This window comes from Podarcis vaucheri (assembly GCF_965113315.1).
Source record: "Podarcis vaucheri genome assembly, chromosome: 17".
Taxonomy (NCBI): domain Eukaryota; kingdom Metazoa; phylum Chordata; class Lepidosauria; order Squamata; family Lacertidae; genus Podarcis; species Podarcis vaucheri.
In genome coordinates this window covers 11,290,929-11,318,663 of record NC_138755.1, presented here as the reverse complement: position 1 = coordinate 11,318,663, position 27,735 = coordinate 11,290,929, and the positions used below count along the sequence as shown (strand labels likewise).

General features: G+C 47.6%; 2 protein-coding genes across 4 annotated transcripts in view; both read left to right on the top strand.

The window, feature by feature from the left end:
* Window positions 1-314: 314 nt before the first annotated feature.
* AP1M2 (adaptor related protein complex 1 subunit mu 2) overlaps window positions 315-27,735 on the top strand; it is a 122,417-nt gene continuing 94,996 nt past the window's right edge. Inside the window, exons 1-12 of one of the 2 annotated variants that reach the window (XR_014214788.1) lie at window positions 315-505; window positions 3,225-3,381; window positions 4,437-4,504; window positions 5,676-5,806; window positions 6,338-6,485; window positions 9,106-9,232; window positions 10,575-10,717; window positions 12,019-12,090; window positions 13,086-13,244; window positions 14,696-14,821; window positions 17,721-17,796; window positions 18,669-19,622. Coding sequence is in view for 1 of the 2 variants with exons in the window: in XM_082205039.1 (XP_082061165.1) it covers window positions 464-505; window positions 3,225-3,381; window positions 4,437-4,504; window positions 5,676-5,806; window positions 6,338-6,485; window positions 9,106-9,232; window positions 10,575-10,717; window positions 12,019-12,090; window positions 13,086-13,244; window positions 14,696-14,821; window positions 17,721-17,796; window positions 18,669-18,691 (1,272 nt within the window). In the remaining variant the exon portion in view is untranslated. Of the gene's footprint in view, window positions 506-3,224; window positions 3,382-4,436; window positions 4,505-5,675; window positions 5,807-6,337; window positions 6,486-9,105; window positions 9,233-10,574; window positions 10,718-12,018; window positions 12,091-13,085; window positions 13,245-14,695; window positions 14,822-17,720; window positions 17,797-18,668; window positions 21,718-27,735 lie in introns of those variants that run through there. The other variant, XM_082205039.1, reaches the window with a different exon arrangement.
* CDKN2D (cyclin dependent kinase inhibitor 2D) lies at window positions 23,752-26,526 on the top strand (the record flags this gene model as incomplete). 2 transcript variants are annotated; one of them, XM_082205932.1, is made up of 3 exons in its annotated part: window positions 23,752-23,869; window positions 24,460-24,608; window positions 25,269-26,526. In XM_082205932.1, 3 exons carry the CDS (start codon window positions 23,752-23,754, stop codon window positions 25,626-25,628), a joined length of 627 nt encoding a protein of 208 aa, XP_082062058.1. In that variant the 3' UTR covers window positions 25,629-26,526. The 2 variants fall into 2 exon arrangements, with proteins under 2 accessions (XP_082062058.1, XP_082062059.1); XM_082205933.1 differs by having other exon boundaries at window positions 23,820-24,200.

Sequence of the window (27,735 nt, the reverse complement as noted above, 5' to 3'; positions counted from 1 at the left end):
ATCATTATGGTTACTGTTTAGTACTTATTAAATTTGTTGCTCCCTTTATCTTGCCCAGGGCAACCCAAAGAGAACTTACAACCCAACCAAACTAAACCCAACTCATCATCCGGATTCAATGGGGAAACCGAGAGGAGAATTAAGAACGGGGCGTTCCTCTGCTTCCCAGCCTCTCTTCACACGGGATCGGGATCTCGGCTGGGATCCTATGGGGCTACTCGCTTGCGCGCGTGCACACGTCTGTCCGGCCCCTCGCCCGAGAGAGAAACTGCGACGTCTGTCCTCCCACTTCCTTTCTGTCGGAGGACTTCTATCCCGCACCCTCCTGCTGCTGCTGCCTCCGCCTCCTCTCCTTTAAGGCAGCCCAGCTCACCTGTAGGCGCAGCGCCCTCACCTAGCCCAGGTAGCTGCCGAGAGCGAGCGAAGCAGGAGAGGAGGAGGAAGTGGGCGCAGCAGGAGCAGCATGTCCGCCTCGGCAGTTTTTATCCTTGACCTGAAAGGCAAGGTGAGTGTGACCCCCCAGATCTTCCTCTCAGGTGGGGCAGAGCAGCCTCCGCCCTCCAGGCGAAGTTTCCCAAATAACTCCCCCTTCTCTCTACGCCCTCCAGTATTTCCGCTCGCCAGATCCAAGCTTCTGGGTGTTACCTGGTTCCATTCATACTGTGTACCCATATCCCCCTCTTCACTTTTCAGCCTGGAGGAGAGGAAGTTAAAGCCTCATGAGACCAGGTGGGGAGATGAGTAGCACCCAGGTGGCCTGGCTGTGTCTTCTAACTGCTAGGCCACCTTTGCCTCTGGGCACAAGAAGAGAGATGGGTGCTCCTGGCCCTGGTGGCAAGGTTTCTTCCTGCGGCTCCCACCTTCCGGGAGATGGGGCCCATCGTCTGGCTGGCATCCCCTATCCCAGAGCTGAGGCTCGTTGGTGCTCCATCACAGGCTATTTCGTGTTGCAGTGGGTGTGAAGGAGACTTTTTTTGGCCCTCCTTTTCTAGGCTGAGGAGCGGTCTGAAAATTGTGACCGCTTAGTGAACGGAGGCAGCCTGGGAATGTTGCTTCCGGAGCGTGTGGACCTGCTTTCTGCCACCCTGCTGGCTCTGGTTGCATCAGGGAGCCTGTTAGACCAGCTAGGTTGCTTCAAATGGGTGAAAGAGCAGGGCCAGAGTTGTAGCAGCAAAGCAGAATGAGCCCTGAGCCCATCACTTTAAGGAACAGAAACTGGAAAAAAACATTTGTTTTCTGGGTGATAAGCTGTGCACACTGGAACTGCCTGGTGCTACCCGTTCAAAACAACAACAACAAGAACAGTTGATGGCAGGGTTCAGAACAGTAGCAGGCCAATTTGTGGAAGAGAGGAACAGCATCAGAACTAGCGCAAGGTAGCAGTTAAGAACCTGAGCGGAAAAGTCAACATCTGAACACAAGATCGAGGAGATTGGTGACAAACAGATTTATTTGCTAGACTGCTCGGTTTGTTCAATACTGGAATGAGACGCATGCTAATACTGTTCAGACATTTACTCCCTGCCCCCCGCTCTTATAGAATCCCCCCCAAAGCAATTTTATTAACAATTACAATTACAGTGGTACCTCGGGTTGAGAATTTAATTCGTTCTGGAGGTCTGTTCTTAACCTGAAACTGTTCTTAACCTGAGGCACAACTTTAGCTAATGGGGCCTCCTGTTGCCGCCGCGCTGCCGCCACATGATTTCTGTTCTCATCCTGAAGCAAAGTTCTTAACCTGAGGTACTGTTTCTGGGTTAGTGGAGTCTGTAACCTGAAGCACCTGTAATCCGAGGTACCACTGTACTGTGTAATAATGCAAGTTTCAGTGCAGCTATAGCTTTACTACATGTTAAAATAAAAAAATTCCTTCCTGTAGCACCTTAAAGACCAACTAAGTTAGTTCTTGGTATAAGCTTTCGTGTGCATGCACACTTCTTCAGATACACGTTTACTACATGTTGTTAGGCAAACAACAGTCTACATCAGGCATAGGCAAACTTGACCCTCCAGATGTTTTGGGACTACAACTCCCATCATCCCTGACCACTGGTCCTGTTAGTTAGGGATACTAGTTTGTCTGCATCACTGCCCCCCTCCCCTTCTGTAATAGGATGGTAATAAATATACATAAGGGGCTGTTATACTCTGATTAAGCATTTTTAAACAATCCAAAAATTCATCTACATGTATATTATTATTAATAATAACAACAACAACAACTATTAAGGCTGCATTGCTTCATGGAAGTAAGCCCAACTGAACTCAATGGGACTTACTTTTGGAGTAGTTAGCTTATAGGAGTTTGCTGGAAGTGAAGTACTTGGGGAACCTTCTGATGATGGGTGCCCCCTATCTTACACAAAGCTGAGTTTATGCACTGCATTTTGAATAGGATCTTGTGCGGGCAAGATCATGGAGGTACAGTATCGCATTTTTGAAAATAGTGAGGCATGAAAGGGAAGCCTGGTCCGTGACAGAGATAGCTCTGGAAGTGGGGAATATTATGGTACAGCTGCATTTTCCTTTTCCTCCCACCACATCTCTAAAATAACAACTTTGTCAAAAAGACCAGGGGACAATTTGCTGCCTGAAGCAAAGGACGATATTGCTTCCCTTCCTGTTCCATGTAGAGAAGCTGGCCAGATTGGCAGTTGAATCTTACTTCAGCTGTGCCAGGGGGACGGTTTCCTCCATTGCACCAGACAGCAGCTGGCAAGATTAGAGGGTACATGAGAGGCTTGTGGTGCACATTTCTGTTCTCCCACAGAGGCGAATGCTGTGTGGGACTGTGACTGCTGTCACCTGAAGCGATTGCTTCTTCTACCTAATGACAGAGCCGGCTCTGAAAAGCACAAAGGAGAGAATTAAAGGCCCGTTAGGTAGAGAAGATCTATTGTTTATTTGACCGGGATGTGCTTTTGGAGCACTCGCGTATGTGGCCAGGGAATACAGGGTAAGAATGCAACCTTGAAGACTTGCATCTAACAGCAGAATTCAAGAGTGTCTACTCAGATGTCTGTCCTATTAAGTTCTACGGGGCTTACTCCCAGGTAAGTGGGTAAAGGGTCCCAGTCTAAACCTCCTCCCTGGAAAACGGTGTGTGGGTGAATGACATACATGATGCTACTTAGAGGAAGCGATAACGTGAGCAATGCACTATGGCTGTCTCAATGTCAGCCATGCAAGGCTAGCGTGACTTAAGCTTCTTTCCCATCCTCTAGCCCCTCATCAGCCGCAACTACAAAGGAGATGTGAGCATGTCAGAGATTGACTACTTCATGCCGCTCTTGATGCAGAAGGAGGAAGAAAGTGCCCTGACGCCACTCCTGTCCCGCGGGAAAGTGCATTTCCTTTGGATCAAGCACAGCAACATTTACTGTATCCTTTCAGAGCCTGAGCTAATTCCGGGGAGGGGGGTGGGAGGCTGCAGCCCCTGTGAGGGGCAAAACCCAAGTCCAACTGGATTCAGAAACACTACTGCCTCCAACTGTGGCGCATAGCCAGCAAGGCTGGTAATCTTCGATAGCTTTTTCCTCCATGAATTTGTCTTCTAAAGCCATCCAAGTTAGGGGACCATTACTGCCTTCTCTGGGAGGGAGCACCACAGTCTATGTGCTGCGTGAACGGCCCACAGTATTCTAAATGCAGTTGCACCAGAGATTTGTATAACAGCAATATAATGTTGGCAGTTTATTTTCAGTGAGCCTTGCCCTGTGCTCCTAAGTTTCAGCGAAGTGGAGATTGCAGGCCCTGCGTTTCTGAACTTCTTTGGAATGATGGAGAAAGGGCAATAATGGGCAACCTAAGGCCCGGGGGCCGGATGCAGCCCAATTGCCTTCTCAGTCCGGCCCGCGAATGGTCCAGGAATCAGCGTGCTTTTACATGAGTAGAATGCGTCCTTTTATTTAAAATGCATCTCTGGGTTATTTGTGGGTCCTGCCTGGTGTTTTTACCTGAGTAGAATGTGTGCTTTTATTTAAAATTCACCTCTGGGTTATTTGTGGGACATAGTAATTCATTCATATATTTTTTTCCAAAATATAGTCCGGCCCACCACATGGTCTGAGGGACAGTGGACCAGCCCATGGCTGAAAAAGTTTGCTGACCCCTGGGCAAGAATGAAGCATGTGCAGAATCCTTTCGGCTAGACAGAAGCCTCATGTTAGGAGATGAGTTGTCAGATGAGAGCTGAAAGGCTGGTCCCAAAAAGGGAAAACTGCAAATTGGTGCAAGATCCAGTCCAAGGAAACAACCACTGAAGAATCCACATGTGGTTTCTGTGCATCCCAATGTTCATCTACTGCCTGGCATTGGTGGCTATGTCCTCTATTTAGGCTAGAGTCCCCCAAAGCCAATACTCCTTCCCGACCATTCCCAAGTCTCTAGTCCATCAGTTCAGAAATCTCTTTCTTTACCCTTAACCTTTTGTGCAGTGGTGGCCTTAACCATGAAGAATGCCAATGCCTCACTAGTGTATTCTTTTCTCTATAAAGTGGTAGAGGTAAGTCAAGGAGCCATTTTTAGATGTACAAAGAAGAACAGGGGACCAAGATAGGAAAGGCTGATGCTATCTTTGAGTTCCCCATTGTGTTATTCTGTTGGCTTGGAGTAGCATGCAGATAACACACACCCTCCCCCATAGGAGCCAACTCCTAGGGGCTGAGATCCCTTCACCCCCCCAATAAAATATTTGATGGGGCCTGCCTGCCCCAAAGCTCATGGGCATTGCCATTCAAATGCTGTGTGTCAACTGCATCATGTGATCGATTGTGCTGGGCAGAGCATACCTGGGGTCCCCCAATATTTTTGCCAGGTTGGCACCTCTGCCCTCCCCGCAAATGATCTTGAGGCTTTTGGCACTACAAACCCTGATAGTATCTTTTGGGGGCCAGGGATGAAAGGCCAGTTTGCCCCTTGTAGCATAAAAACTGGCTTCTTCTACCCCATTGATTCCAGCCTTTGAAAACTGAACTTGTATGCTGTCTTTTAGTGTATTCACTCTCAAGTTTTGTTAAAAGGTAATAATAACTTCAAGGCACAGTTTTATAAAATTTACAGCAGGGGTGAAGAATTTGTGCCCTCCAGAAGCTCCCACCAGCCTGAGACAGCATGGCAAATAGACAAGGATGATGGAAGTTGTAGCTTGCAACATCTGGAGAGGCATAGGTTCCCCATCTCTGATTTACAACAATTAAAATAACAGAGCAATTAAAAAAAACCAACATTTTAGCACCAATGGAAACCAGTTTAAAATAACACTCTTACACTTAAGAACTTTAAATGTAAATCCAATTTACTTTGGATTTGCTTCCTATTTTAATTCAGAATAAAAGTGTGCCGCTTATCAGATGTTTGGGGAAAACTGAAGTAGACGTCGCCATCTGGCAAAACTGGAATGGGGGTATATCAACCCATATGAAACCAACTCTCTGCCCCTTATGCATACCAGAAGGACCCATCTGTCTTCCTTTCCCAATGACTAATGCATCCGACACTGGGAATTCTGCAAGAAAGATGCACTTGAGCCAAATGTAGATGGATCAAAGTTCTGGAATTTGGAATTTGGGTATTGGGGCTGCGGAATTCTAGGCTCTTCACCCCTGGACTGGGGGGGGGTCACCTCTTCTGTATAAAATCCAGTAGGGTGAAACCTTTCATTCTCTCATTGTCAGGTCTTTTCGGAATATTTCAAGGAGCTGGAAGAAGAGAGCATCCGCGACAATTTTGTCATTGTGTATGAACTGCTGGATGAGCTTATGGATTTTGGGTTTCCCCAGACAACAGATAGTAAAATTTTGCAAGAGTGAGTCACTTGGTCTGCTCCCCTTCTCCTAACCTTTTTCCCCCTGCTTTCCTGCTACCTCTTTCTGACATTGTGCAAATAAATGACCTAACAGGATTTGAAAACTATATGTGCTGAGGATGGGTATATAGGAGTTCAAGTGGAACAAAATGTTTCCCATGTGTAAAATCTCAACTGTTGAATTCAGATGTTAATCATTCTGCTTGGGCCAAACTTTATTTCTGAGGGGGTCTCAGTTTGGGGAAAATGAGGTCTGAAGAGATACTTAAATTTCAGTGTTGGGGGGCTCAGAAGCGAATGTCAAAATCTGAACTATCAATATTTCAAACATACATTTTATTGTGAATTTGCGTTTCAGTCCAGGCAATGTGAAGTTTTGCTGAGATTCTGATTCTGCTTTAGATAGCAGAAGGTGCTCTTTACAGTCCCCCGCAATCCTTTGAAAAGGTGTGCTTGCTGGGAGGTGGAATGACTGCATCTTATCAGGGCAGTTCTGGATCTTGATCTCGCCCCCTCTTCACCCTGATGTAGGTACATCACTCAGCAGGGCAACAAGCTCGACACGGGCAAATCCCGCGTTCCACCCACCGTCACCAATGCAGTCTCCTGGAGGTCGGAGGGCATCAAATATAAGAAGAACGAAGTCTTCATTGATGTCATTGAGTCTGTCAATCTGCTGGTGAGTTATTGCAGAAATGTGGGTCCGTCTGGCTCACCTAGGTACGTAGGTATCCAGGCAACATTGTGAGGAGCCGAAAAAGTTGGCATGGCCTTTTGTCTTGCGGCACCTGCCCAATGGAATTCCCTTCCATTAAATATTACATGGGCATCAACTCTGGTGACATGAAGTTGCTCAGGTGCTTGGCTTTTCTCAGCAGAGTGCAGGAGGAAAGCTGTGTCGCTGGCAGCTTCTCAGAGGAGGCCGTGTGTGTCTCCCTTGAGAGAAATGCTGGTTTCCATTGGTGACGGTGGTGCTCCCACAGGGATGGCGGTGATCTGCCCTGAACCAGTATTTTCTCCTCTTAGAGCATCAGCTTTGACAGCAAACGAGCTCGGAAGAGATGATGATAAGATGAGAAAAGGAAAGTGGGCAAAAGGTAGCTCGGGATCTACTGGAGATCCCTGGGTGATTTCTGGGTTTCTCAATAGCAACAGAAGCTGCTCCACACCCCTTTATGCTGAAATGAAGGGCAGGAATAGATTTCTCTCTCTTTGTGATTAGAGTGTGTGAGCTCCTGTTGTTCGTTCCCAGCTCCTGCCAACCTAGCAGTTCGAAAGCACGTCAAAGTGCAAGTAGATAAATAGGTACTACTCTGGCGGGAAGGTAAACGGTGTTTCCGTGCGTTGCTCTGGTTCACCAGAAGCGGCTTAGTCATGCTGGCCACATGACCCAGAAGCTGTACACTGGCTCCCTCGGCCAATAAAGCGAGATGAGCGCCGCAACCCCAGAGTCATCCGCGACTGGACCTAATGGTCAGGGGTCCCTTTACCTTTACCTTTAAGCTATTTACAGGAACGCGGGTGGCGCTGTGGGTTAAACCACAGAGCCTAGGGCTTGCTGATCTGAAGGTTGTGGTTCAAATCCCCTCGAGGGGGTGAGCTCCCGTTGCTTGGTCCCTGCTCCTGCCAACCCAGCAGTTCGAAAGCACGTCAGAGTGCAAGTAGATAAATAGGTACCACTCTGGCGGGAAGGTAAACAGCGTTTCCGTGCACCGCTCTGATTCGCCAGAAGCAGCTTAGTCATGCTGGCCACATGACCCGGAAGCTGTACACCGGCTTCCTTGGCCAATAAAGCGAGATGAGCGCTGCAATCCCAGAGTTGTCTGCGACTGGACCTAATGGTCAGGGGTCCCTTTGCCTTTACCTTATTTATTTAGTGCATTTCATAGAACCGTAGAGTTGGAAGGGAACCCAAATGTCATCTAGTCCAACCCCCGACAATGCAAATATCCCACCTCCCCCCCGCCCAGCACAAAGTGACTTTTATGGTTCTTCCCCTCAGTTCTTGTACTGAGATCCACTTCTGGGCTGAACATGTTCCTTGATTTTGTGTGCTGTTTCTCTCTCCACCCCCATTTTGCACCTAGATCCAGTTGGAGGATCTCTGGTTTCTAGTGCAAAAACAAAGCAGATCCGATATGCCTGAGTCTGCCAACTCATATATGATTTTAGTTTGCACACAGCACATCTAAGTACTGAGTAATGTTGTTTCCATGATGTTTTGTGTACTGGTGGGGGACTTCCCTGGGCTTTGAAAGTCCATTTTAAAAGGGACTAGTTTGAATTCAAATTCAAGGTGTCCAAAAAGGAACTAATTCCAGTTTATATTCATCCCTTTAGTTCTGTTCGTGTTCAGTTCAAATACATCCAATTATTTTACCCTCAGCATTCAGAATGTTACAAGCTGCTGGACTGAAGTATAAAATATGCTTAAGAAAACACAGTGGAATGTGAATTGTTTGGTTTATTATTCCCAACAATTATGATCCTTAAACTTCAAAGCCCAAAGAATGTAATCAGTAGAAAATGCATGTAGGAGATTGAACCTGAAGCTAAGAAAACATTTAAAAGCTCTCCCTCAAAATGAACAATTTACATACAGTTCACTCGGCAGTTGTGGGAACTACACTAGTAGCCAAAGTTGTGGAAACCTTTTGGAAAAATTGCATTTCCGAGGTTTGACGGCTCATAACATATGATTGTCTCTCTAAACACTCATGCTCATTGGCTGCATTCAGATGATGGGAAGCTACTATAACCTAAGCAGATTGTGCATCCTTTTTCTGGTTATTTGGCTATAACTTTTGATAGAATACAGATAATTGAACAAACTTTGTTGCATTACATTCTTCATTAAATTATCTTTCTATTGATATGTAATTTTATGGTATTACTCCAAAAAAGTGGGGCTATGAGCCATCAAAACTCAGAAATACACTATTTCCAAATGGTTTCCACAATTTTAATTGTATTAATTAATTATATTAATAATTGTATTAATTAATATAATAATTTTTTAATTATTTATACCCTGCCCATCTGGCTGGGTTTCCCCAGCCACTCTGGGCGGCTTCCAACAGAACACTAAAAACACTAGTGTACTATAAGGCATAGTTCAGAGATTTTTGAACTAATTCAGCAAACTGCGTTAAACTGAACTAGCTCATTCCAAGACTGCTGCTGCAGTTTTAGCCTGGTTGTCATCAGGGACAGGAGGGAGAAGTCACCCTTCTTCCAGGCAAAGAATGGAGAGGGGAGGAGTTGTGACCCCGAGACTCAGACCCTGCTCTGTCTTCCAGGTTAATGCCAATGGGAGTGTCCTGCTGAGTGAGATTGTGGGCTCCATCAAGCTGAAGGTCTTCCTCTCCGGCATGCCAGAGCTGCGTTTGGGCCTCAACGACAGGGTGCTCTTTGAGATCACAGGACGTAAGTCACCCAGTGCCCTGAAAGCAGGAGCACCAACAGTTGGGTGGGCTGGGCAGAGAGAGCCTCCAGCAGCAGGAGGTGTTGGGCTGAATGACACTAGATTTGGCAGGGGAACACAGTAGAGATTTTGCTTATTGTTGCGGTTTTTCATTTTATGTAGATAAGGTGTAATTTCAGGCCAGGAGCTTATTTTTAAAAGTAGCATTCATACAGGTGCATTTTTTGGGGGGCCCTCTCTCTCTTTGTGCTGAAACACCAGAGCAGCACCCGCACATCTGGATGTGTCTATGAAAAATGCAGTTTCTTTTGTTCGTCATTAACTTCCTGGTAACTTTTAATGTTTTGGGAATGGACAGCCTCTGTTTTTTTTTATGCCAAATACTCACATATTTCTGCTGCTTCCAGTCTTTGGGTGTTTGTGTTTTAAAGTTGAGGGCTTTAATAATGACGTTTTTTTTAAAAAAACAACAACCAACAACCTCCTTTTCAAAGTCTTGGTGCTGACCTTTAAAGTCCTAAACGGCCTCGGTCCAGTATACCTGAAGGAGCGTCTCCACCCCCATCATCCAGCGCCGAGGGCCTTCTGGCGGTTCCCTCACTGCAAGAAGCCAAGTTACAGGGAACCAGGCAGAGGGCCTTCTCGGTAGTGGCACCCGCCCTGTGGAACGCCCTCCCACCAGATGTCAAAGAGAAGAACAACTACCAGACTTTTACAGTTGTAGCCCTGTTTAGGGAAGCTTTTAATGTTTAACAGACCACTGTATTTTAATACTTTGTTTGAAACTGCCCAGAGTGGCTGGGGAAACCCAGCCAGATGGGTATGGAATAAATAATAAATTATTATTCTATTTTATTTTTATTATTTGCAAGCACCTTCCCCACAGAACGCTTGGAGTTCTGAGTGTTCTGAGTGTTGGCTATTTGCAGATTAGTTGCGCTTCAGAAGGCGTGCTGGGGAGACCACACATTACAAGGAATGCAAAAGTAACTTTTGCTAGGTTTTAATAACAAAAACAAAAACTCCTTTTACAGTAAATCAATAAGCATGACCCATCCACCAGGGTACCGAGAGAGCTACATACTGCTCTTTATATACCATACCCAACAGCTTAATTACCACAACTTAACAGCACCTGCTATACTGCTTCACAGCTGTAAAACTAGGTCATGTTATTTGCTCTGGCCTTTAAAGAAATACACATCTTGTGGAACAATAACGAACCTTCAGATTTAAAGAGGCCAAGAATCACAAGGACAGGCAGCTGTTTTTCTCTGGCTAGAGCATAGTCTCTTCCCTGCTATCCCCTGGACAATTGTGACAGCCACACTTCTAACTTCTCAGGTGGAAAAAATAAGTCTGTGGAGCTGGAGGATGTCAAGTTCCATCAATGTGTGCGGCTGTCACGTTTTGACAACGACCGGACCATCTCCTTTATCCCACCTGATGGAGATTTTGAGCTCATGTCCTATCGGCTGAACACACAGGTTAGTCTGGGATTCAGACCCCAGGAAAAAGTGATGCCATGGTGATCTCATTGGGTACAGAGGCAACTCCTTTGTGCATGGTTGCACTGAGGCAGTAGCTGCCTAATTTTCCCAGATAATCTTTTTCCTAATGATACATGCCCAGCTAGGTCATTTGCCTACTTATCTATAGGCTGATGCTGCCGGCGAGGAGAGAGTTCTTTGCAGAAGGATGGCAGGTGTTATGTACTGAAGTTCTCACCCTGGGCCAGCAGGGGGATACTGTAGATAGTTATGCAAATGAAGGATCGAAAGTGACGTTCAGTGATTGGATAGTTTGTATGCAAATGAAGGATCGAAAGTGACGTTCAGTGATTGGCTAGTTACAGAAAATGGTTACTGTTGCATTCTAGTGGAGCTCTATATAAGCAGGCTGACTGTGCTCCTCAGTTCAGTTCTGTTCCAGCTTACAAATAAAGAGCTGCTTTGGAGGAATTGCTGTGTCGTCTGATATGTTTGCCCACAACTTAACAGCAGGAATTATGCCCAGTTGACGAACTGGTTCCTTGTTGAGGAAGCCATGTGCGTTATCTTCAGATCTTGAGCCACTCACGGTTGCAGCTGGCTGACCTTGTAGTGGTGCAGATTCTCTATATATAGAGACATCTATTCTCTGCCGCTATAAAACATGTGGAACAGCAATCCTATATATGTACTATTGCACTGTTTGGATAAACCACACTAGAAATAATCCCATCATTTTGTACATTCCCACAGGCATTGCTTTCTTTCTCAGATCTCTTTCCCCCCCAGCATGACAGTTAATAGAACTCATTGCTGTTAAATGTTAAAGCTCAGAGGAAGGCCAGGGATGGTTGATCCAAAAACTCTCCATAGCTGTCAACATTTCCCTTTTTTTAAGGGAAATTCCCTTATTCCGAATAGGATTCCTTGCAAAAAAAAGGGAAAGTTGACAGCTATGAAACTCTCTCCTCCCTCAGATGTGTCCTATTGCCCTGGCACTTGTTCAAGCAATAGGAAAATAACTGCTTGTAGTATTTATCTTGCAATCACCAAACAATGGTGATAAGAGTTCTTTGGTGAATGCAAGATAAATACGACCTGGTTCTTAGGGTTTTTCGCCTGGCTGCTCCAAGGTGGCACAAGTATACAGGACTGATGAAGCCGAGATGACAGGATTTGTAGGTGTTCTGAGCTTTCATCATGCCTGACACACCTCCCATTAACCTTTTGCTCTTTGGCTCTAACCTGCTGGAGTCTCTGGACCCCATGAATGAGATTCTCTCTCTCTTTGCTTGAAGGTGAAGCCCCTCATCTGGATAGAGTCTGTCATTGAGAAGTTCTCTCACAGCCGAGTGGAGATTATGGTGAAGGTGAGTTTCTTTTTGAGGGATACTGCTACCCTTAGGTGATCGGAGGAAAACATAATAAAGAGGACAAAATATATTTGGGTATTTATTGCTATAGATTTTGTTCACTCTTAACAGCTGCTCCAAATCATCCAAAAAGCGGGATTTGTATGGGCTTTGGAGAAATGAGATCACTTCCCAGTCTTCCATGGAGCACTACAGCAGTGATGAGCTCTGCCCCTCCTGGCTCAAAACTTGCTTTGGCTCACCTTCTCTCTCTTTAAAAAAATAAAATAAAATTATTTTCGTTTTTTAGACAAAATTCATATACATTTAAATCATTTTCAATTTGTTCACACATGATATTACTTAAATCCCTGGACATCCCCCCCACCCTCCCCAGGTTTCCATTTTTTTCTATTTATTCTATTGCATCTAATTACAGTGGTGCCTCGCAAGACGAAATTAATTCGTTCCGCAAGTTTTTTCTTCTTGCGAGTTTTTCATCTTGCGATGCACGGTTTCCCATAGGAATGCATTGAAAATCAATTAATGCGTTCCTATGGAAACCGCCTTCAGACCAGGTCCGGGGACAGTCTGTCCCCCGACCTCTTCTGAAGGCTGGGGGGGGGACAAGGGCTTTTCTTCCCACCCCCAGCATTTTAAAAAACCCCGGGATAAGCGGAGGACTTCTCCGCTGTCCGGGGCGATCTTAAAATGCTGGCGGGCGGCATTTTAAAATCGCCCGGGACAGCGGAGGACTTCTCCGCTGTCCGGGGCGATGTAAAAGCCCCTGGGAAGGCAGGCAGGGGGGACAAAGACTTTTGCCCCCCGCCCGCCTTCAGAAGAGGTCCTGGACCTCTTCTGAAGGCAGGCGGGGGGCCAAAGTCTTTGCTCCCCCCTGCCTGCCTTCCCGGACGGCTTTTGAAGGCAAGCGGGGGGGGGGGCAAAGACATAGGCGGGAGGGGTGAAACACAGACTGTTGTGAGCATCTCTCTGTCTTTCTCCCTTTTGGAAAGGCAAAGGGCCAATTCAAGAAGCAATCGGTGGCCAATGGAGTAGAGATATGTGTCCCGGTCCCGAGTGATGCCGACTCGCCCAAGTTCAAAACCAGCATCGGCAGTGCAAAATACCAGCCTGAGAAGAATGTTGTCGTCTGGAGCATCAAGTCGTTCCCGGTGAGAGAGATGCCCCCTTTCCCACAAATCTCCTCCCCCATTCTGTCCTTTGAATTTTGCAGATGATTTCAAAGATGCAGGTTTAACTCCAGGACATTTCCATTGCATTTGGGAAGGGGGCAATTCTGTTACATGGTCCAGTGCTCCTGCAAGTTTGTTGGGTGGCAATGGAAGAGGTGAGCAGTTGGTACTGGTCAAGTGCTTATACTATTGAGTGTGCTATAGCTGCTCATGAATCCCTGTCCATTAGGTGCCAGCAAACCTTGAGAAAACATGAATGCAACTGATCCAAAAATCCACCCACCCACCCTCCACTCAAACAAAAAACCAAATTGCACTACAGCCAACCAAAGACAACCAACCACACCCTTGGCCACCCCAACCTCTCTCACCACTAGGGAAGTGCAACAAGCGAATAGCAAAAGAACCCATACAAGTGGTGCTGATGCGAAACCCCACACATGCACTAAGTAAAAGAATAGACGTATACCCGAAGGAGTGTCTCCACCCCCATCCTTCAGCCCTGACACTGAGGTCCAGCTCCGAGGGCCTTCTGGCGGTTCCCTCCCTGCGAGGAGTGAGGTTACAAGGAACCAGGCAGAGGGCCTTCTCAGTAGTGGCACCCACCTTGTGGAACGCCCACCCATCAGATGTCAAGGAAATAAACTATCTGACTTTTTTCCAGTGGCACCTTAGAGACCAACTAAGTTAGTTATTGGTATGAGCTTTCGTGTGCATGCACACTTCTTCTGAAACACATGTGTGCATGCACACGAAAGCTCATACCAATAACTAACTTAGTTGGTCTCTAAGGTGCTACTGGAAGGAATTTTTTATATTTTTATATTTTATTTTGTTTCGACTACGGCAGACCAACACGGCTACCTGCCTGTAACTATCTGACTTTTAGAAGCCATCTGAAGGCAGCCCTGTTTAGGGAAGTTTTTAATCTTTGATGTTTTATCGTGTTTGTAATATTCTGTTGGGAGCTGCCCAAAGTGGCTGGGGAACCCAGCCAGATGGGCAGGGTATTAACAACAACAACAACCATTACTATTATTATTAATTAGCATTACCACCCCACTCCACTCACCATTCTCCCCTCCCCCCTTTTCTTCCCAACCTAATACTGCATGTGATACTAATGTCCCACAACAAATGAAACTGATCCATAGAAAATGCAACTTGAAAAGAGAGACAGTGCATGTACTTTTCTTTAATAAAAATAAAAATCTTTAATAAAAATACATTTAAAACACACACATACACGGATGTGATCCGTAAGGACTTCCAGAAATGCCATAGTGCATTTTCTTACCCATTTCCTGTGGCCACTGATGAACTTCGTTTACACTTCTTGGTTATTAGGGTCAGGTTGTTGCATTGGCTGGCCTGCATAACCATTGACTTAAAGAAGAAGACCTTACCTTCTCTTGCATTTGGCTCTGCAGGGTGGCAAGGAGTACCTGATGAGAGCCCACTTTGGGCTGCCCAGTGTTGAGAATGAGGAGCTGGAGGGACGTCCGCCCATCTCAGTCCGTTTTGAGATCCCCTACTTCACAGTCTCTGGGATACAGGTGAGCTGCAGTTGACTGGAAGATGGAGAAGTGGGGCTCTGTACCAGGGGTCAGCAAACTTTTTCAGCAGGGGACTGGTCCACACTCCCTTAGACCTTGCAGGGGACCGGACTATATTTGTTTGGGGGGGGGGATGAACAAATTCCTATGCCCCACAAATAACCCAGAGATGCACTTTAAATAAAAGGACGCATTCTACTCATGTAAAAACACGCTGATTCCCAGACTGTCCGTGGGCTGGATTTAGAAGGTGATTGGGCCGGATCCGGCCCCCGGGCCTTAGTTTGCCTACCCATACTCTGTACACTTCTGAGAGCTAACTTTGGGGGGGGGGGTGACTGAGAGGCAAACTGGGTTGACTGCAGACTCCAAGCTGTGATTTAGTGCAAACGGCATGTGGTTGGTTAAAACGTTAAGCGCAAGTAGCTACCATCTGCTGATATAGAGTGGTACCTCGGTTTAAGAACAGTCCTGTTTACGAACGATTCGGTTTACGAACTCCGCAAAATCGGAAGTAGTGTCCCGGTTTGCGTGCAAACTTTACCTCAGTCTAAGAACGGAATCCAAACGGTGGAAGGGCACTGGTGGCAGGAGGCCTCATTAGGGAAAGCGTGCCTCAGTTTAAGAACGGTTTTGGTTTAAGAACGGACTTCCGGAACGGATTAAGTTCGTAAACCGAGGTACCACTGTAAAATGGTTCTTGGAATTATTTAAACTCTCTTCCCAAAGCTGCATACGAAAGGGGCATCTCGATTACACTGTAGCTGAGGATTTAAACTCTCTGGAAGTCCAATATTTGAACTTGTTTCAATGGCTCCTGCTGGTGATGGGAGGGAATACACTCCAAACGGACGAGGAGTGAGTGGAAGTATTTAGGGGAATATTTACAAAAAAATTGACCTCAAATATAAATTCCAGGTAGGGGATACCTTGTGACCAACAGTTGACAACATATAAAGGCTATGAGAATGTGGAAAAGAAGGTGAAGGAATTAATGTATATGTAGTCAAGTAAGATTTATAAAGAACTGTCATGGAACGCTGGGTGGGACGTCTAAAAGAACTACTGTAAAAGAATGGAAAATGCTGTAATTTTAAAATTGAAATAATAATAATAATAGAGAATACACTGCATCCTAGCTCTCTGCCTAGCTCTCCTAGGTAGGATAGGGACTATGTAACCCAGAATCCTAGCCTTACCTGCAACCCTCTTTTTAAAAAATTAAACAAAATAAAACAACGGGTGTGTGTGTCTGCTGCAGTCTTTCTGTTCAACCCTCAACACGGAAAGTTCTCATCTAGCAATGATAGCAGGATCACCTGCGGGTTTGACACACAATAAATCTCTATTGGGAATGTTGACTATAGGAGATGTGTGTCAAGAGACTTCCTGGATGTTCCCATCCAATTTTTGCTGCTGCTGTAAACAGGGACCCAGTCCTTTCAAGCTCATTGTAGTGGGGAAAGGTGTTGTTTCCTTCTGTTCCTTAGTTTATAGAAATGGGAATGTCTGGAGTACAGGTGGAATGGCTTGTTTTCCTTCTCTGCTCTCCTACCTGTCCCCAATTAAGCACCCTTCCCAAGCCTGAACAAAGCAAATACGCAGATACAAAAGGTGACCATTTCTCTCTCTTCCCCTTCCCCTCACGTAAGCCATACTTGGCTCACTAATCAGGTTATTGTTCCTTTAGGAACATAGGGAGGTGTGTTTTGCTCAGCCAGACCATCGCAATGGTCCGTAGAGCAGCTTGGCATTGTCTATGCTGACAGTTCTGGGTTTCACATATGAGTTTTTCCCAGCCCTACCAGGGATTGAATCAGGGACCTTCTGCATGCAAAGTATCTGTTCTACCACGGAGCTACAGCCCTTCCGTTGCTTTGAGGCCAATTTAAAATGTTCATCGAAAAATAACGATCCAAGCGTTCCTTTCTCACAAACTTGAGATGGGCACAAACAAATGCCCTGGCGCCTTCATTGTTTGGTTGTTTAGTCGTGTCCGACTCTTCGTGACCGCATGGACCAGAGCACTCCAGGCACTCCTGTCTTCCACTGCCTCCCGCAGTTTGGTCAAACTCATGCTGGTAGCTTCGAGAACACTGTCCAACCATCTCATCCTCTGTCGTCCCCTTCTCCTTGTGCCCTCCATCTTTCCCAACATCAGGGTCTTTTCCAGGGAGCCTTCTCTTCTCATGAAGTGGCCAAAGTATTGGAGCCTCAGCTTCAGGATCTGTCCTTCCAGTGAGCACTCAGGGCTGATTTCCTTAAGAATGGATAGGTTTGATCTCCTTGCAGTCCATGGGACTCTCAAGAGTCTCCTCCAGCACCATAATTCAAAAGCATCAATTCTTCGGCGATCAGTCTTCTTTATGGTCCAGCTCTCACTTCCATACATCACTACTGGGAAAACCATAGCTTTAACTATACGGACCTTTGTTGGCAAGGTGATGTCTCTGCTTTTTAAGATGCTGTCTAGGTTTGTCTTCATTACATACATATGTTTAGGCGCCAGGCGGATATGTTTCTCCTCAGCCAGGTGTTTGGCTGATTAACATCCTATGGCCTTTTAAATGTGTCTGTGGGAGCGGGGTTATTGGTGTGCTTTGCTTTTGTTATGTATTTTGTGTTTTCGTTTTGTATTTTTATGTTGTGAACTGCCCTGTGATGTTTGGATGAAGGGCGGTGGTAATAATAATAATAATAATAATAATAATAATAATAATAATAAATAATGCAGCCAATATTTTTTTGGGAGAAGGTGGGGCAGGGGCAATTTGCCAAGCTGCTGCATAGACTCAAAGTGCCTTTCATTGTGACCAGCTGGCAATGGGTGGTTTAGAGGAGGTTGACGGATGCCCTCCTTTGATATTGTCCTCTCCTCTGCTACCCCTCTCTAACCCAGGTGCGGTACATGAAGATAATTGAGAAGAGTGGGTACCAGGCTCTGCCTTGGGTCCGCTACATCACCCAGAGTGGGGGTAAGTTGTCAAGGAAGCTGAGCTGCATACAGGTTGTGCAGACATTGGCTTTCCCTGGCTGAGCACTTTCCGTGTACAGTCATACCTCGGGTTACAGACGCTTCAGGTTGCATTTTTTCGGGTTATGGACCCGCCGAAACCTGGAAGTACCAGAACGGATTACTTCTGGGTTTCGGGGGTCACACATGCGCAGAAGCACCAAATCGCTCTTTGCGCATGCGCAGCAGTGCTGAATTGGAACACACTCGTGCACAGATGCGCCGCTGCGGGTTGTGAACACTGCAGGCTGTGAACGTGCATCCTGCACGGATCACATTTGCAACCCGAGCGTCCACTGTACTAAAAGCTGCATGACGAGTCTTTTCTGCTGGAGCCAATGTGGTGTAGTGCTTAGATTGTCAGACCATGACCATGTCTAACAAGTCCCCCTAAAAGACGTGTCCCAAGATTCCCTGTGCAGAAGCTATGCTGATTCCCTTTCAGCAAGGCTCGTTCTTTGCCTATATGTTTCGCAATTCTAGCTGTGAATCTACCCAAGAGAGAAGCAATACAGGTTTGTAATTATTTGGATTTCTCAATCTCTGGAAACGCCCCCCCCCCTTTTTAATTGACGCAGTATTGGCCACTTTCCACCATCCTATTAGCCCTGCGGGGTAGCTTGTCAGTGTTCCCATTTCACAGACGAGAAACTTTTGAGAGCTGGAGAGAGCACGTTGCTAAAGCTACCTCACTCCTTGCAGGTTCGTTCCTGCCTGTCCTGATCGCTCAACATCTCCTGCAGGCATAACAGCTGCTCTGGGAAAAGGCAGAACTTTTAAGAACCTTTCTGGCCCAACCCAGGCCTAACATAGTCTCTACCTTTTTTGTTCCAGATTACCAGCTCCGGACACATTAGTCGTGATCTCGCAGAGCTGGACACCATCAAAAATGAAGAAGCCTGAATGGCCCAAGAATCCTTTGTTGGCACTCTCTGAAGCAAATTGTGTGTGTGTGTGTCTGTGTGTCTCCTCCATCTCTCAAAATGCCACCCTGCTCCTCTGCCCAACCACAGCTCGATTTGGCAACAGTTCTTGGGCTGGTTTGCCCGATGTCTGCAGGGGGAAATGGTGCTCTGTGGTTGTTGCCTGAGATGGCACCTGCATTGCTTCCCTACCTGAGTGGCAATGGACTTACCTGTGGCGAAACGCCAACCGGCTGTGCCTTGCCAGGACTCCTGGATGGAGCTACTCTTCCAGGTGCCTTGCCTTCTTTCAGAACCTCCCTCCTTTAGAAGGTTCCACAGAACCAGTGGTGATGCTTTGCTCCGAAGGTTTAGCTTGGCATTCTCATCAGGGGGAGATCCGTTTGGCTTCACCTGCGGGTAGCATTCACCTGAGTGTAGCATTCGGCTCAGCCTGGAAGGTAAGCTGAGCTCCCCACAAGCACCTTGTTGCTCTGTGCCTTAGACTAGTGAAGAGAGAGGCAGGGAAAGCATGCTCTTCCATGGTGTGTAGAAGCTAGATCTAGGAGCTTCTGGGCACAAACTCACTGGGTGGCTGCAAGCAAGCCCCTTCCCCCCCTCAGTCTGTTCCCTAATTGTATGATGAGAATAGTGGCTACCTCATTTTTAAGATTTGCGACTCAAAACTACTTCCCCTTGTCCTTTAGACCACAATGAGCTGTAAATAGAAGTTGAAATGAAATTGGGCCATTTTGACAGGGTGACCATGACGCTGTTGTGTGTCATTAGTCCTCATTTCCTTTGGTTTTCTGTTCCACCTTCTTCCTACATTCTAAGCATCCTCACTACAGCCAACAAGTGGAGCTGCTTGCAATCATACTGGCCAGTTCTTACAATAGTGGGAGTTATCATTCTGGACACCTGACAGGGAAAATACCAAATATTATTTGGAGAAGAATGCTGAAGCTCAGGCCTGCTTGTGCTCCTTTTGCCTCTTAGTTGGTTTATTTGAAAAACCAGATACTCTACATGCAATTTTCCCTTATTAAATCTTTCTTCGGTTTCATCTCTAAGGTCAGGAAAAGAGAATGTCCAGCTGATTAGCAATTAATCCACTTGATATTTATTGATACTAGTCTATGCACATTTATATTGGAGTGAGCCCCATTTAATGCAGTGACGTCCTGTTTGAGTAAGAACACACACAGAATTAGGATGCAAGAGTCTGATAACCTGTCCACCCATCTTCCTTTGATTTGCTCTTGTCTCAGTGATGTGGTTGCTACGGAAACAGTCTGAAGCTACTGTTGATTTGTATAGGAACCTGAATTGGGCCCTTTGAGAAAAGGGAATTCTAGTTTCCCAACTTTCCCTTTTTAAGCCACTAAAAGCAAGTGGATAAAATAAATGTGGTTATACTGTGAAAAAATACCTCAACACAGTGCTTTTTTCCCCGGGGGTACGCATACCCCTAAACATTTTGTGAATCTAAGTTTGGCCTCATTGAGGGGCAGTATTTCAATATGAGTAGGAAAATGAGAGTACCCCTAAACATTTTTTTAAAGAAAAAAAGCACTGCCTCAGCATGTAAGTGGATCCACGTACAGATCTATTTCAGTAGTAGTGAAGCTGCCTCAAGGTGAATGCTGTCTATTTAAGTACGGTACAGTGAGAAAAATCCCAGAAAAGGATTTGTTGGTCTGCAACAACAAGATGGCAGAAAGTAATTGCATTATAAGAGCCTCCAATTTAGGCCTGTCCCAGAATCTTCCACCTGTTAGGATTTTGGCACACCCCAATATAATGTAGTTAGAGAGCCAGTGTGGTGTAGTGGTTAAGAGCGGTAGACTCGTAATCTGGGGAACCGGGTTCGCGTCTCGGCTCCTCCACATGCAGCTGCTGGGTGACCTTGGGCCAGTCACACTTCTCTGAAGTCTCTCAGCCTCATTCACCTCACAGAGTGTTTGTTGTGAGGGAGGAAGGGAAAGGAGAATGTTAGCCGCTTTGAGACTCCTTTGGGTAGTGATAAAGCGGGATATCAAATCCAAACTCCTCTTCTTCTTCTTCATGCCTGATTAAGTTCCCCTGCAGATCCAGCAATACCACCTGCAGCTCAGAGACAAACTTGCAAGCCTCCCAAACCAGTGGTCGGTGGCAGAGCAAATGCAAAGAATATCCTGGCACCTGGGTTCAAGCCTTTAAAATATCTCTGTGTGTCCCCCTCCCCTCAAACAAACAAAATAGCAAAACCCCACCTTAGATCTTGCAGAAAGGAATGTGTTCAAATCAGAGAAGTTAGTTCTGGGGCTGCTGGGTGATTTGTTCCATGTCTGTAGTCGTACCTCGGAAGTTGAATGGAATCCGTTCTGCAAGTCCATTCGACTTCCAAAACGTTCGTAAACCAAGGCATGGCTTCCGATTGGCTGCAGGAAGCTCCTACAGCCAATCGGAAGCCCTGTCGGACGTTCAGGTTCCAAAGAACGTTCCCAAACCAGAACACTCACTTCTGGGTTTGCGGCGTTTGGGAGCCAAAACGTTCAAGTCGCAAGGTGTTCAACTTCCGAGGTATGACTGTATAAGCTTCCTATCTATGTTCAAAGAGAAACCTGCTAAACACAGCAGGCAAGGGAGCCAAAGCCCTCACCAGCAGATTTTGGCAGGTGCCCACTTCATGCAGGTATATAGGATTGCGTGCTGCTCCAAGCCCTGTGCATTCCTCCCTGAGAACAGTGGTTCCCCAAAGGGTGTGGCAGGGGAGGATGGAAAGCATGGCCGGAAGATTCCAGGAAAATCAATACTCTATTTTGGGAAAGATTCACGTTCTTCTGTAGCTGCATTGTTTTATACTTTCTGGATTTCCTACGATCATAATATAAAATAGTTGTGTTCTGTGTTATAAATCAAGCACTGCTAAGAGTTGTTTGTTTTTGTTTCCCAATGTATTTCTTATCAATAAAAGAATTCTGTGTGGCAGAAGCAAATTTTTATTCTGAAAGTGTGGGAAAAAGTTTGAGAACCACTGCTGGGTGGAACATGAGACTCTTAATTTCTGGGTTTGAGCCCCACGTTGAGCAAAAGATTCCTGAATTGCAAGGGGCTTGGACTAGATGACCCTCGGGGTCGCTTCCAACTCTACAGTTCTATGATTCTAATGACTCCCAAGTAAACATAACTTGGATGAAGGAATTGTAGGGATGCTCATCAAATTTGCAGATGACACCAAACTGGGAGGGGTAGCTAACGCTGCAGAAGACAGAATTGGGATTCAAGATGACCTTAGCAAATTGGAGAACTGGGTCCAAACTAACAAAATGAATTTCAGTAGGGACAAATGAAAGGTTCTGCACTTAGGTCGGAAGAACCAGTTGCTCAAATATAAAATAGAGGACACTTACCTTGACGGTAGTGCATGTGAAAGGAGCTAGGGGTCTTAGCAGACCACAAGCTTAACGTGAGTCAACGGTGTGATGCAGCAGCAAAAAAGGCTCATGCTATTCCAGACTGAATCTACATTAGTGTCCAGTACAAGAGAAGTAATAGTACCACTCTAGGTTAAAGGTAATGTAAATGACCCCTGGAAGGTTGAGTCCAGTCAAAGGAAGCTATGGGGTGCGGTGCTCATCTCGCTTTCAGGCTGAGGGAGCCGGCGTTTGTCCACAGACAGCTTTCCGGATCATGTGGCCAGCATGACTAAACCACTTCTGGCGCAACAGAACACTGGGATGGAAACCAGAGCGCACAGAAATTCCATTTACCATCCTGCCACAGTGGTACCTATTTATCTACTTGCACTAGTGTGCTTTCGAGCTACTAGGTTGGCAGGAGCTGGGACAGAACACCGGGAGCTCACCCATTGTGGGGATTCGAACTGCCAACCTTCCGATCAGCAAGCCCTGGTCAGACTCCACCTGGAGTCCTGTCTCTAGTTCTGGGCACCACAATTTAAGGATGTTGACAAGCTGGAACATGTGCAAACAGGGGTGCCCAGGTAAGCCCACTTAATCACAAGATGATATGCACAAAGACCATTTGAATGGCAATGCCCATCTACCTGGGGGGGGGTGGCTCCCTCAAATATTTAATGGGGGGCTGAAGGAACCTCGACCTTTAGAAGTTGGTTCCTATGTGTGCTGATGACGAAGACTGATGAGATGTACCAGGGTCTGAAAACCAAGCCTTATGAGATACTGTTGAGAGAGTTGGGTATGTTTAGTCTGGAAAATTGAGATTGAGAGGAGACATAATAGCCATCTTCAAATATCTTAAGGAATGTCACACAGAAGATGGAGCCAGCTTGTTTTCTCCTGCTCCGGAGGGTAGGACCCAAACCCATGGCTTAAGTTGCAAGAGAGGAAATTCTAACTCAGGCATCCCCAACTTTGGCCCTCCAGATGTTTTGGGACTACAACTCCCATCATCCCTAGCTAACAGGACCAGTGGTCAGGGATGATGGGAGTTGTAGTTCCAAAACATCTGGAGGGCTGAGGTTGGGGGTGCCTGTTCTAACTAAATGACAGGAAGGGCTTCCTTACAGTAAGAACTGTTCGATGGACTCCAGTGAGAGGTGGTGGACCCTCCTTCCCTTTTGGTTTAAGCAAAGGTCGAGTGCCAGGGATTTATCTAGTTAAGATTTCTGCATCGCAGGGGTCCCGACTGTAGAATTGTAGAGTTCTACAATTCTACGATCTAAGCGAGCATGTGCAGAGTGCAGGGCCTGGCGCGCAGCCCTGGGAGCCTCCGCCTCCCCGGCCTCCCTCCTCCCGCCCCGCTTCCCGGGGGTCGCGACCTCTGTCGCTCGCCGGGACCCGGCGAGGGCGCGATCGGAGCCTCGCAGCCTCTTCCCGCCCGAACCGCGCGTTTGAATCGCGGAGGCCCGCCCAGCGTCCCGCCCCAGGGCGGCCAATCAGGAGGCGGCAGGCGCCTTCCCCTGCCCGGAGCCGGCTTCCGATTGGCCGGCGGCAGAAAAGGGAAAGCTCGGCAAAGGTTACAATTGTATCCGAAGCCGAGAGCGCAGAATGAAATCGGGGCGGGGCGAAAGAAACAACAAGGCACGTGGGGGCGGAGCCGGGGGAGGAGGAGGAGGGGCGGCGGCGGATTGCGGCTCCTGTCCGGGCCAGGCTAGGCTCCAGCTCGGTGGGGCGGGGTGGGGTGGGGTTAGCAGCCTGTGCCGGCTTCACCCTTTGCACCGACGGGGCGGCCTCCCCTCCCGGCTTCCCGCAGCAGCAGCAGCAACAGCCGCGGCCCCGACTAGCCAGTCGAGCCCCCCGACGGCGCCGCCCCGGGCTCGGCATTCCAGCGCCGCCTCGCCCTCGACGGCTGCCCTGCCGGCCTCGAGTTGCGCGAGCGAGAGGGCGATCCTGCGCCTGGAGGAGGAGCGGACCGCGGCGGAGACTGCGAGCGGCAGGGTCGGCCGGCCGGCCGGCTGCTGTCCGCCGGGACTGGGGACCGTGCGGTGGGAGCAAAGGTAGGCTGCTGCGGCAGTGGCGGGGGTGGGTGGGGTGGGGTGGGGAAAGCCGCCGGGCGGCTGGTTGACAAGCCCCGAAGGGCGCGGGGGTGCACCTGAGCTTATGCAGAGTGCTTCTCCCCCTCTTTTGCGCGGAGATGCATCTGTGCAAACTGGATTCGCTGCGGATCTCGTCGTCTCTGGGTGCAGGGCGGCCGGGCAGTTGACCTGCTGGTCCTTCTCACGCCCGGGGCCCTCCCGGCTCTCTTCCCCCGTCCAGGCGTCGTCGCGGGCATGCAGCCGGGGAGCGCCGGGGACCGGCTCAGCGGGGCTGCCGCCCGGGGAGACACCGGCGAAGTGCGGCGCCTCCTCTTCGAAGAGCTGGTGCAGCCGGACGCGCGCAACCGCTTTGGCAAGACCGCGCTACAGGTAGGCGAGGCAGACTCTGGTTTTGGTCCTGGAGATGATTTGGGAGCCCGTCTTCCTTCTCGCTTCCCTTTAGAAATTAGCCCCAATCCTTGTCTGGAACTCACCCTTCCTTTGTCTCCCGGTGGCATCTTTCCCTTTGATTTTGGACCACAGCACCCATCTCTCTTCCCTTTTATAGCCTCCTCCAACTCATCTTTCTGCTAGTCTTGGGAAGTTCCTCCAAAGCATAGATACCAACAACTGTTCTTCTGTCAACAAGAGGCAGGCATAGATTCCACAGGCGGCCCTCTTTTCTGCTGGGGCTCAGCTCAGCAGGGTCACTCGAGGGGCACAGAGCAACTGCTTGCAACCAACATGTGGGGGGGAAAGATCCTGCCTTGGCTGAGTAATGGATGCCAGGTGGTGTCTGAGCTGAAGTCTTTAAAGTCGCCCCATCCGGTCCCTTCTTGGTTGCGTGACAATTGTCTCCATAGCAATTTCCACAATAGATTACATCAAAATTCCAAAATCAAAGAAGCATGGCATTTGTGCTGCTCTGGCCGCAACCCATAAATATGATTATTTCCGTCAGAACGTGGCTTGTCTGCCCATCAGAAAACAGCCTAGCCAATTTGACAGTGGGCCCAATCCCTCTCTGATTCCTTATTTTTCCCCCCTTAGGTAATGATGTTCGGGAACGTTTTTGTGGCGCAGGAGCTGCTGAAGCAAGGGGCCAACCCTAACGTCCGCGACGAGTCGGGCACGGCGCCCGCTCACGACGCTGCCCGCACGGGCTTCCTCGACACCCTGAAAATCCTGGTGGAATACGGCGCGGATGTCAACGTCGCGGATGCTTCCGGCTCGCTGCCCCTCCACGTGGCTGTTCGGGAAGGCCATGCGGACGTGGTCCTCTTCCTGGCGCCGCAGTCCAAGTTGCAGCACCGAGACTCTGACGGGCGGACGCCGCTGGAACTCGCGCAGCACCTGGGGCTTTCGCACATCCAGGGCATCCTGGAGCAGCTCCTCTCTGCCCCAGCTTAACCCGAGGAAGGGCCACCTTGCAAAGAGAGCAGGATCAGCACTGAGCCACCTCCTCTCTCTTGTGTTTTTAGGCCCCCTTCCCCAAAGACTCTCCCTTTCTTCCCAGGGCCCTGGAACAAAGGCAGCTTCACCTGCCCTACCTCAGAGTGTGTGTTTGATTCTATTTGCTGTTGTTGCTATTTATGTGTATTTTATGAGCTCTCTTACCCGCTTCTGAATTTCTCCCCGACAGCCAGATGGCCCTTGTACCATCCTGCACTCAGCTTTGGCCAGCGTGCCTTAACTCTAACTACCATTTCCCGCTTCTTGTCTTGGGGAGGCCCTAGCCGCTGGTCTACCCATCTCCTTGCAGTATTCAGGTGGGATGGGGAGGTTCTGATGCAAAGAGCATCCCTGAAGGCAATGCTAGGCTGGGGACCTTTGCTTCTCTCCCTTTCCCCACCCCTCAGTCTTCATGAGGTATACCAGCTTATTGGGAGAGCTCTGGGTCTGCTTTCTGAGAGCCTTTCCTCCCTTAACGTTGGGCTCCTCTTCCCCTGCAGAGTCCAGAACTCCACAGCATCTAACTGCACAGGATTCTGTTCCCAAAGAGATCTTTATCCGCCCTGCAATTTCTCCCTAATTTCTGTATGATCTTCTCTGGGGGGTGGCCTTGTGGTCCCTTAGCCATTAACAACTGTTTCCATCTCAGCCTTGTAGTAGTTCTCTTCTGTTATCTTTGACTAAAAAAATGTTTAAGCCTTGTTTTTGGCAGCTTGTTCCCTGTAATGAATTTGTGGATCTGAGCTGTGTATATAGTAGATTTTAAAAGGAGGGCAGATTTATTCTATTTATTGTGATTTGCAAGAGTTTGTTTTATGGGATGATTAATTTAATGATTAAAAAAATATTAAATCCATTTGTGACTTAATGACTTGTGATCCTGGGAAAACTTCTCCGGAGAGGGAGGCGTCAAGAAAGGCCTTCCCCTTGCTCTGTTTCCCTCAGAAAATGTGGGTGCGAGTACGAGGCTCTTGCTGAGCACCTGAACCCCAGAAAGCACATAGGGTAACATCGCTGGGACATTAGAACTCACCCTATGTAAGATTGATGGGAACACTTGCTAAGCTGCTTCCAGGATTATAATTCCTTGTAATGGGTTGCATTCCTGTGTTCATAGGGAGGTTGCTTTGCTCCTGAAAAGTGCTTAGTGACTATGGGTCCTGGCAGCAGGCAACAGAGGACCTTTAGTTTTTCCCTCTTCACAATTCATATTCCCCCAAGAAGCCCAAGACAGCATTTATGGCATTATATCCTCTTTTCCCTCTTAACAACCCTGTTAGGAAGTTAGGCTGAAAGCACCAAGGAAGCTTTTCAGCTAAGCAGAGATTTAGAGGGTGTGAACTGTCATGTAGCAATTGATCTTGCCGTGCCTTTTTTCAACAGCGTAGTTAGCATAAAAAAATTGGGTCGAAACAAGCCAACGGAATGGGCCTAGCCTTGCCTTCTGCCCACTGCAGGCTGACTGGGCCCTGAAGGCTGTAAAAAATATAGGTGAACTGCAACTTCTTGTTTTCCTTCTAGGAATGCTGGAAACACTTAACAGAAGGAGATGGAAGTGTGAGCTGGGATTGGGAGCCATTTGCAGCCGCACTGAATTTAGAGCAATGGTTCTTAACCTTTTTGGGCTCATAGACCCTTTGGGTATCTGATGAAAGCTGTGAACAACCCATTAACACCTATACAAAATATTTTGCATGCACCTTTATGGCATTGGGGAAAGCTTTTTTTTTGTTTTTGCACCTGGTTCACGGACCCTTTAAGACTCCTTATTACCTCTGGAGCAGAACCTCAGTGAACAAGCAATTTATGGGTTCATCACTTCTGAAATTTGGCTTATAATTTAAACAGCCCCTCTCTGCAGAAGTGACAAATTCCATCATCTAGAGCAGTGTTTTTCAACCACTGTTCCGCGGCACACTAGTGTGCCGCAAGATGTTGCCTGGTGTGCCGTGGGAAAAATTGAAAAATTTGAAAGATTTTTTTTAAAAAAAATTGTCACATTTTCGCCCACTAGGTGGGCGCCGGACTGTGTCCACCCTATTTTCCATCCGTCCTGGGTGGGGAT